General features: G+C 44.9%; 1 protein-coding gene across 1 annotated transcript; it reads right to left on the bottom strand.

The window, feature by feature from the left end:
• Window positions 1–327: 327 nt before the first annotated feature.
• Window positions 328–4144, bottom strand: SLITRK1 (SLIT and NTRK like family member 1). Its single transcript, XM_003203257.3, has one exon. It carries the CDS (start codon window positions 3827–3829, stop codon window positions 1751–1753), a length of 2079 nt encoding a protein of 692 aa, XP_003203305.1. The 5' UTR covers window positions 3830–4144; the 3' UTR covers window positions 328–1750.
• Between the last annotated feature and the right edge of the window lie 6471 nt (window positions 4145–10615).

Here is a 10615-nt window from a genome sequence, read left to right as displayed (position 1 = left end):
GCAAGCTGTGTGAGGGCCTGAAGTGCTGACCAGTGAAATCCAGCTCTGGCTTAATGAGACCGAGGTAGGCAGAGTCAATTAAATCAAATTCCCACTAACATCCCTAATACATCTGCAGTGTGCAGCAGAGGCAGTGGCAGCAGCAGCAGCAGCAGTGAGAGATTCACAGTATTAATAAAGGGATTCACTGCCGCATTACGAGAGAGAGAGGAAAGAGGGGTAGAGTGGGAGGGAGTAAGGGAGGCAAGAAACCTGTGTGTGTTATTTACATTGGGGAAGACTGTGACACTGCACATGAATGAATGAGAAAGTGGAAGAGAGGGAGACAGGAAAGCAGAGGGGCTGGAAATGGAGAGATGGAGGAAGAAACACACATCACTGAAAGGAAGCTCTAACCCCTAAACCCAGATAACCCACTTGCAAGAACTGATGCTGGAAAAATGGTAAGGACCCAGAGTTGAAAACATTTTCACTTTAATACTGAAAAAATATGCCGTTATAAAACCTCAAGTAGAATTAGTAAGTTTCACTTGCTTCCTCAGTTCTAATTTCCTCAAGTTATAGTAAGATTTACAACAGCACAGATTTTTCTACCATTAAACTCTGCAGCCTAAGCACTAGAGTGACATTAATTGGTCATGCTTAACTGCCTTGGATTTTTTTGATTTTTTTTTTTTTTTGAATGTTTACACTATTACCATAATAGAAATCAAGGGTACTAATTTTTACATTCAAATGGAAAGGCAATACTGAATATGTATACTGAAAAGGAAGAGAGAGAAAACAAAGCCAAAGCCTCCCATCCCCCCGTACTCCTTCCGCAAAAAGAACTAAAACTCACCATTAAGAAAGAAAACATCTCCCAAAAAAAGCCATTCCCATGTCAAAAAAAAAAAAAAAAAAAAAAATCAAATGAGAATATTCATGCAACTATGTCTTAAATAAAACCTTTACTTTTTTTTTGTCCCCTCCCCTCCCCCCAGTAAAAGTACGATCTCTACTGCCTATTGATCACACACCAAAAAAAAAAAAAAGGCGAAATGGCACTTTTATTATTATACTGTATTTCTTATATAGAAGGTTTGATACGAAGGGACTTATCAGGTAAGAGGGATGATGGTGTGAACTAGACGCTGCTTCCAGTCGCAGGCTGGAGCGTCCCTGGGGTGCGTTGTATCCATGCGAGCCATGCAGCAGTTGTTTTTTTTTTTTTTTTTTTTTTTTTAAATTTTCTTTTTTTTTTTTTTTTTTCTCATTTGTCTGTTTCGGAGTCAGTCATTTATTTACATTACATTCATGCCTTCGTGCAACTTTCTACTCCTGCTTTGTCAGGAGGAGGCTGACAGCAGCCTTTCCTCCATCCCCCTCATCTTCCTGGCCTCTCAAGGGAGGGGTCCATCCAAAAGGGAAGAGGATAAAAAAGCAAAACAATCCTCAACACAACAGAACAAAGGCCCAACAAAACCGAGAGCTATGGTTCGCCCTGCTGTAGCCAAAGGAAGCAGGTCCTTGCTCGTCTGTTGCCGTCCCGGCAGAGCTCAGTAGGGAGACATGCCCCTCCGCTGGGCTCCCCCCACATGTACCGAGCACGGCTCTTGCTCTGGGGGCCACAGGGGAGTGCACAAGTGTTTTTCATTTCTCACAAAAGGTAGCTGGGGTGCAGAGCCGTCCCTGCTAGCATTTGCCTCTCCATCACTGGGAGAGCTCAGGGTCGGCCTGGGCAGCAGCCATCTCCGCCCCACCCACCTCCTCAGTCCGACAGGGAGTGGGAACCACAGTCATAAACCCTGTGGGCCCCGTCGGTGCTGTAGGGCCCGTTGTGCCAGTAGGATGAGTCGCAAACAGTCTGCAAGGAGTTGATCTCAGATGCAGATGAGTTGGCATCCCTCCTCTTGGACCGTTTTCTGTTTCTCAGGATGAAGACCAGCATGCCAACCACTGTGAAAGCAGAGGTCACAAAAACCAGCAGCAGCCCTGGCACTAGCACCGAAATGGAGACCCGGCTGGTCTCCAAGTAGGAGTTGGAGTGAGTACCTGTCTCTGCGACCCCAGTGCTGTTTTTGTTGGTAGAACTTAAAGTCGGCGATATTTTTAGCTGAGGGCAAATCACGTCGTTGGAGAGGGACTCAAAATCCTCCTTGAAGAAATCTTCTGGAGATTCGCACCTCAGGTCACTCATTATCACCTTGGGGCGCAGCATTTCCGCCCACTGTTTGAAAGGCACGATAGGGCAAGTACAGTCCCATGGGTTGCCGTGCAAGTCGATCTGGGTGATGGAGGTGAGCTGGTCCAGTACCCCTGCCACTGGGAGGTACATGAAATAATTGTTGTGTATGCTGAGTTTGGAAAGTGAGACCCCGGCGAACACATCAACTGGGAGAGACCTCAATAAGTTGTTGTTGAGGATGAGGACTCTGAGTTTGGGCATTGCATTGAAGGTGCCAGGCATGATCAGCTGGATCCCATTAAACTCCACATTCAGATACTCCAGGTTTTGGAGCCCAATGAATTTCTCCCGGGATAGGGTGTCTAAGTAGTTGCTATCCATATACAGCCATCGGAGATCAAAGAGGTTCTTGAAGGTGTTGTTCTCAACAGTGGCTATGTTGTTGTTTCCCAGATCAAGTAAATTAAGTTTTCGGTAATCCAGAAAGTGAGATTTCCTGATGGTGTGTATTTTGTTGTCTCTCAGAAACAGCTCTTGCACATTGGATGGCTTAGGCTTCAAATCCACCAGGCTGCTTACATTCCTGTCATTGCAATTAACCTTTAAACCTGAGCCAGGGATCTGATCACAGCTGCAGATCTGAGGGCAGGACAAGATAGCCGGTTGCTTGCTCTTCATACTAACAGTTGACATGGCAGCAGTGGGTCTAGTTTTGATTTGCCAGTTGACAGGAATCTTTGTACCTCCGTTTGGACCAGATCCTGGTGTGGCAGAGTCCTCTTTGCCATGTATTTTAAAGGGGGTTGGAATGGGACCAGGATCACAGGTTTCTTCTTCAGCAGGGGGAGCAGCTAGACTAGAATCCACTCTGTTCTTTTTGCACAGCTCTTGCTCTGTGGTCTCATTTAAATCTTTGCCCTGCAACCTAGTGGGAGCTTCACAAATCACTCTGCCGATCAAAGCATTTTTGGGTATGTTTTCCAGCCATTCCTTCAATGACAGCAGATCACAAGTACAGTCCCAGGGGTTATCCTCTAGCAGGATTTCAGCGATGCCTGGGATCTGCTCCAGAACCTCCTCATAAGGCAAGGTTTTAAGACGGTTTCCCCGGAGGTCGAGGTGGGTGATCGGCACATACTGAAACACGTTGGGGGGCAAGGTACTGATGAGATTGTCATTTAAAATCAGCACCTCTAGTTTGTTTAAGTCCCTAAACGCTCCTGGGTCAATATCCCGCAATAGATTAAAATCTGCCTGGAGGTATTCCAGATCGTCCAGCCCCAGGAAAGTCTGCTTCCTGAATGATTTGATCTTGTTGTTGTTTATGTGCAAGCGTTTCACCAGCTGCAGCCCCAGGAAAGCCCCAGGAACAATCTCATGCAAACCATTGTTTTCCATGTGCAAACTGACTGCATTGTAAAAGTTAGCAAACTCATTAGGGAAAAGTCGAGTTAGGGAATTTCCATGCAGGAATAAATGGTAAAACTGGGAAGTTGGGGCGGTGAAATGTTGCAGGCTGGTAAATCCCTTTTTCTCACAGTCTACGTGCAAATCCCCTTCTATCTCGTTGCAGGCACAGATCTTCTCTTTGCAAACGTCCCCTGTAACGTTTCCAGCAGCAAAACAAAGAGACGTCTCCAGCAACAGAATCCAAAGCAGCATTTTTAAACCAAGAAATTCATTCCCGATCTCATCACAAAGTAACAGCAACCATCCTTCTCACACGAAAAGCAATTCTAGTTCATTCAATACAAAATGTCCAAACCAACACCAAAGGGGGAAAAAATGTGGGGAGAGGGAGCAGGGAGGGTCGGTGGAGGGGGGGGGACTCTTTCTTTTCTCCTCTCTCCCCCCCCCACATACATCTGCAGCAGCCCAGATTCCAGTCAATAATTATATCCACAAACTCTCCAGGCACGTACTGCAAGGCACGCAAAAAAAAAAAAAAAAAAAAAAAAAAAAAAAAAGGTGGAAGGAAAAAAATTCCTCCTCCTCGATCCCTCTCCCTGACGCTTCCCGGGCAGCTAAGCGGAGGTCTGCGGGCCGGGCTGTCTCACCGGCAAGGGAGCGGTGCTAGCCGCCAGCCACCGCTGCATGGTCGAGAGGAGCAGGCGGAGCGCGCAGCGGTGCCCGCGGAGGCTGCCGCTGTGCGCGGCTCCGCGCCGGACTGACCTTGCCGCGGAGCCGCGCTCCTCGCCCTCCGCCCTCCGGGCGCTGTCCAGCGCCCCGGTGCTGAAAACGCGCCCCAGTCTAGGCGCTGGCCGCAGAGCCCCCGGCGTTCCGCGGCGCCTGCCCCCGCTGCGAAGCGCTGTTGCCCATGATGCCGGCGGCGGGAGCTGCCGCGGGGCCGCCCGCCCGCACGCCCGCCCGCTCGCCCGCGCCTCGCCTCGCCCCGCCGGCCGCGCTGCCTCCCCTCCTCGCTCGCTCCCTCGCTCGCTCGTTCTTCTTTCCTTTTTCTTCCGCTGCTGCCGAGTCGCACGCTCGCACACACTCACATGCACGCAGAGGGAGAGTTGCTAAGAGGCTCTGCTCGTTTCAACCTGGTGCACTCTGAAAGATCTGACACCCTCTGCTGAGCTGCAGTGGCAAAAATCCATCTGCTGAGGGAATGCTGGATTAAAAAAAAAAAAAAAATCAATCCACGTACATGGCAAGCGTTACAAATGTTGGCATTAAAAGCTGCCGATCTATTTAGATGCTCTTTCTTAAACAGATTATTTACTTTATTTATTTCCTTTTAAGATGGGAAGTTTAGCGTTTCCCCACACTCCCGACCAGTTCCCTGTTGGCCCCATCCACACGGACATACCTGCACAAGCAGGCGAGGAAGGTGTGTTTGCATTACTGTATTTCCCAGTGACTTGAGCAGAATTAGTGTCAGGGTGTCAAGCGAGTAGCAATTTGAGGTAATTATTCTGCACGCCATTTTTATTGTTGCTTTAAATGCATTTCTTCCTCCCCTGCAATCTACAGTATTTTATGCTGGGTTTAGTCTCTTATTGGCGTTCTCTATATAATGAAGAAGTGTGGATTATTGCATTATATATACATACATATATATATATATATAATTCAGATGATCAGAGAAGAAAAAGGGATAGAGAGGAGGGGATTGCTGCACTGTTAGCAATTCACGGCACCTACGGAGCACAGCGTCTCCCTTAAGGAGAGGAGGAGAGGGGTGAAACTGACAGCTGTGCATTTTGACATTCTCATCTACACACAAATAATTCTAGGTAAGCACGTATATGCATGCATGGCTATTTCCCTAGGGATGCTCTCAATACCCGCTCCGTGGAAGCACAACGGCTGCTCCCCACCCCCACTGCCACCCCACCCCCCGCCGCCCTTCCCTCCCACTCTTCTGACAAAAGAGATTACACAGCGGAAAAATCGGTGCCTGGCCTTACAGACAGGAGCCAAGCACACAAAAGTTTCTGCATCATTTGGACGGGTTTCAGTTGCCTGCGAGCGAAGGACCAGTTGCACCTCTGGTGGTGCGAGTGAAATGCGGAACTCCCCCCATCCTTGACAAACCACATCGAGGCGGAGGAGGAGGAGGAGGATGAGGAGGCGGGAGTGGGTGAGGCGGCCAGGCCGATGCACCCCGCAGCCCGGGGCCTCACCGCTCTCGGCCGGCGTGCCGGTGAACTTTGCGGAAGGCAGAAAGGGGGGAGAAATCAGCGCAGGGGGAGGTGGGGAAAGGAGGGTTATTTATAGGGGAAGCCAGGTGCAGCCCGCACCCCTGGTCCCTTCAGCATGTTAATTTGGTCATTTTTTTTCCCTGTCTGCTGCTTCCAAGTGAATTAGACATCCTGCCGACGATGATCTTATCAAATTAATATAATTAAACTGCAGACAAGTTACAACGTGCCTGTTTCGGGTCCCTAAGATGAAGGTTTGGCCTTTCTGGTGGATGCGGTAGGCTAGGACTGTGGAGGGCGGGAGGAAGTTAGGGGTAGGGAGCAGGGAGTGGAAAGGGACAGGAGAAGGAACAGGAGAGGGAAAACAGATTAAAAAAAAAAAAAAAAAAAAAAAAAAAAGCAGAGAAATTCTGGTCCTGAAAACGTCCGCCCAAAAAATTACAAACGGTCCAGAAGAGATAAAATTCCGCAGAGAGAAAAAGCATGACAATAAATATATTAGTGGTTTCATTAGGAGAAGAAAGAGGGGAAGGGAACTTGGCGCCACGTTGAGGCACATTAATTCATTTCTCCTGTCGCTGTCTCTGACTTTGCCTCTCGGTGCATGCCGGGGGTGGGAGGACTCAGGTCTGCCTGCAAATCTTCCGTGTATCAAGAGTCTCTGCATCCAAGTGTAGGGGCAGCCGGAGGCAGGACAGCCCCCATGTGAGTTCTCGGACGGAGGTGGGAGAGTCAGGGAAAAGGAGCAGGGGTAGGAACAGGTTTGGAATAGGGGACCCACTCGTTTTGTCAGCAGCATGACCCGATCTCCGTGAGTAAAGACACGGGAGAGGTAGCGCCGATACACGGGAGCCTGGTGAATGCTTACTGGGATGTGTGGCAGGAGGACTAAAGATCTGCTCAAGAATAAAGCTTCTTAGCGTCTTTACCCTCATGTTATTAAAATTGCTCAGGCACCATAAAAACGATTAAAATTCAACCATAAAAGCTGAAAGTTAATGAGATATTAAATAAATAAGTATGAATTAAAAAAAAAAAAAAAAAGAAAAAAAAAAGAGGAGGGAGACAACGACTTGCTGTCAAAGCATGAAGGACAAATAACCTGCTTCTTCCAAGGCATCTGCTGAAAGGTGGGAACTAGTGGGAGCCAAACAAATGGAATTTCAAGGAGGAAAAAGAAGGAAAAAATAATAATAATAATAATAAAAATTTCTAGGAGACCTAACAGTCTTTACAGGCAATACATAATTTCCAACACAAAGTATTTGGATATGGAACCTGTTGTATACTTTGGACCTGTAAGGAAACCTATATATCTTATGTATTGTTTGGAGTACACCTGCCATGTAAAAATTTAACATCTAGAAGACAAGTCAGAGGGGAAGAGAAAGGGCATAATCCATTTCATATTTGATATCTGAAGCTTTGGTTCTGTAAGTCAAGTTCATGGGAAAGGTGTGTCAGGGCTATGAAATCAATCTGTCATTACTCAGTGCCATAATCCTAAATTTCCAGATTTCTTCATCTTCTTATATTAAGTATGGAAACATGTATCTGGGGAGAAAAGCCATGCCTCTAAGTATTTTAAGGAAATGTCTGTTCCTGCATCAGGGCCTCTCAAGCTAAGGCACTTTACTCTTCTATTTAGATAGCGTTGTAAAGTGAGAGATCCTACAGCACTGAAGGACCAATGAATATGGGTCTTTAAAATTCAGTATAAGCATCCCATTTTAAAAAACACAGACAGGTTGAACAATCAGAGATCACATTATCCGCTCCAAATTATCCAGTGTATTAGAAGGTGGAAAGAGCACACAAGGACAGTTCTGTCTTCCTTGACTCCTTTCCTTATCTGATGCCTTTCACCTCCCGCTTTCCTTTGCAGCTTCTAGAAATGTACAGTAGTAAGCTTCCCACTTACACATTTCTTCAGGAATTAAAATTCTGTACTTAACCAAACACAAACAAATTGACTCCAGCATCACTGCTGCCTTCAGAATAGGAATGTTTTAACTCCTAATATGGAAAATATCTTCAAATGAGCGAATGTACTGGGATACATTTACATTTTTCCCAGCTAGCAGTCTTTCATCTCCCTGTTGTTATGACTATGCAGTAGTAACATTGTAAAATTGGTTAAGGGCTTATTTATGCTATATGGATCCATGTTAAAAAAAACTAGTTGTCTCATCTAACATTGCAGATTTTGCAAAGAAGGACTCAGAGCATCTGTAAAGTATCTACAGAACAAAAATTACTACTGTGGATAACCTGCTTGCAGTACTTTAATTCGGTGATCACCAAATTGTAGGAGTAAGAAGGGACCTCTGGAGATGATTTAATCCAGCCTTCCTTCAAAAGCAGGTTCCCAGAGTAAGTTGCACAGGAAAGCATCCTGGTGGGTTTGGAATATCTTCAGACAAGGAGACTCCACAACATCTCTGGGTAGTTTGTTCTAATAGTGTTCCATGTACTTGTTCCATGGGAGATATAAATATGTGTGTATATATATATACATGCACACACACACATATGTATATATATGTATAAATGCACCTACTACATTTTGTAATGGATGCAGAAAGTAGAAAAGTCATAGGATCATTAATTCATTTGATATTATAGCTCATATTCAGACTTTGGCTATGCTGGGAGGTAAAATTAACACAGGTGCATACCTACGTTGATGCAGCCCCACCAGAAACAGTTCCCCTGGTGGCTTTAGACATGTTCAGGTCATCTAGTTTTTACTAAGGGTAGTGAAACATTCACCAGATGAAGCTTTGTGAAATAATGAAGTAGTAGATTATTTATTTATTTATTTATTTATTTATTTATTTATTTATTTATTTATTTATTTTAAGGGAGAAAGAGAAGAAAGTTGAAGAAGTAGTGTGCCTGCTTCCATCTAGTGGGTAGGAGACTGGCTCAGCATTAGAAAATCAAAATTCTCTATCGTCTGCACTGTATGAGAATTCCAGCCCACATGTTCCTCTTTTTTGGCTCATACCCTCAACCATCAGGCTACCAGCCCTCTTGCTGCAGCTGTTCTACTTCTCAAGAAACATTTTAAGATTTCCTTGAACCAGAGAAAGGCAGTGGGGGAGCTTGAGCTTACAGCCTACTGCTTATAGCATGTAGCAGATTGTGCAGAGCCCTGGGAAGATATGCTTGCTTTGTGCTTTCCTATGAGACTGAGCTTGACCGAATTGACTTCCCATCAGATGTTTAGACTGTGGAGCCTGTAGTAAAATCCATAGACTTCCATTCTCCACTACACATATTTGTCAGACATTGCAGTAATTCTATGTTGGAAATGTTGGCTTGAATAGGTCACAGAGTTACTCTTAAAAGCTTCAAACATTAGGGGTTGGATAAATGAATAGGTGCCAAAAAATGTTGACAGGTTTTATATCCAGCCTGAGCAGGGTCTGCCGTAAAAGCCATGTAGTCATATCATTTTGAAATTCTGATGATGTGAAAGCAAGAGGTGCATTTAGTGAGCGGGCCTGGCAGGGTCCTGACCAGTATTTCTTATTTAAACTATATATATTGATCTACGCTTCTGGCCCAGTTTCCACTGTGATTGCTTGCATTAACATATCTGAGCAATTCTTAGGAGAAGATAGTGCCCTAGAACTAGTGCCCTTAATGTCAAGAGTATATAGAACAGTTGTTTAGCAAAGCACTGAATTCACATATATGCATTTATACTTTATCTTTCTTCTCCTTTTACTTTTTTTTTTTAATTATTTTTATTTTTTATTTCTCTGCAGTCTGTAACATAGTCTGCTGGAATGATATGCTTTCAAAGGAAAATAGTATTGTAGGGAAGTCAAGGGACAAGCTTGGTTCTCTTCCAGCTTAGCAGTGAATTGACCCTGAGCTTCCACTGGGAAAGTATGTTCTGCTCACTGTGCTGTTGGTTGGAAGGAGAGAGGAGCTGACTCACCCACTTCCTTTTATTCTTCTCTTTCCAAAACACAAATATACATAAACATAAATGCAGACACATAAAAAGTTGATTCAACAGAAAGATGTTATCTGTTTTAAAGAGTGAATTTCAGATTGTAGAGCCTGGACGGGGGGAAATGGTTTTGCTGCAGCCCTGACCCCAGAATGTCAGAGATTCCACTGCAGCATTTCCCTTAAACGACCTCCAAGCAGCATCTTCATTGTTCCTGATCTTGATGTGGAGGCCTGATTCCCTGCCTTTCCCAGTGCAGTGTGTGAGGTGGTTTGTTGCCTGACTCAGGAATTGGGATTCCACTCCATGCCTCTTCCTAATTTTGGCATTGCAGATTTTAGCACTGCAGCACTGAAGCACAGAGATTTATTTATTTTTCCCTTTGTGATAAAGCACATGTGTTCAGGCTGGGTAAAAATATTGCAGTGCAATTAACTGAAGCTTTGAGAAACATTCTTTTGGTCAGACATAGCAGGGAAAGTATTAGTATAATGTTATAGCTCTTAAGAAGTGATAACATCTGCACCATATACTAACCTCAGCACTGATTCCAGTGGTATCATTTAAGCACTTGTAATGACAATTCTCAACAACCTGCAAGATGAGACTCCCATGCAGTGTGATCAATATATTGTACTTCTACTAATGTGACCTTTTTGTAATTTGCTTGTTTGCTTATTGTGTTCTTTCCTGAAACATTAGAGGTTGCAAACAGCAAAACGTTGAAATAACTGGTCACTCTGCAATATGCTTAACTGGCTGAGGTAGTTATGTGAATCCATAGTTAGAAATGACTTTCAGCCTCATATGAGAACTCATAGTTTGAAATAGGAAGAG

The sequence above is a fragment of the Meleagris gallopavo genome, chromosome 1 (genome assembly GCF_905368555.1).
Source record: "Meleagris gallopavo chromosome 1, MGAL_WU_HG_1.1, whole genome shotgun sequence".
Lineage (NCBI taxonomy): Eukaryota > Metazoa > Chordata > Aves > Galliformes > Phasianidae > Meleagris > Meleagris gallopavo.
Note: the sequence above shows the minus strand (reverse complement) of the source record. Positions and strands in the feature narration are given on the sequence as shown.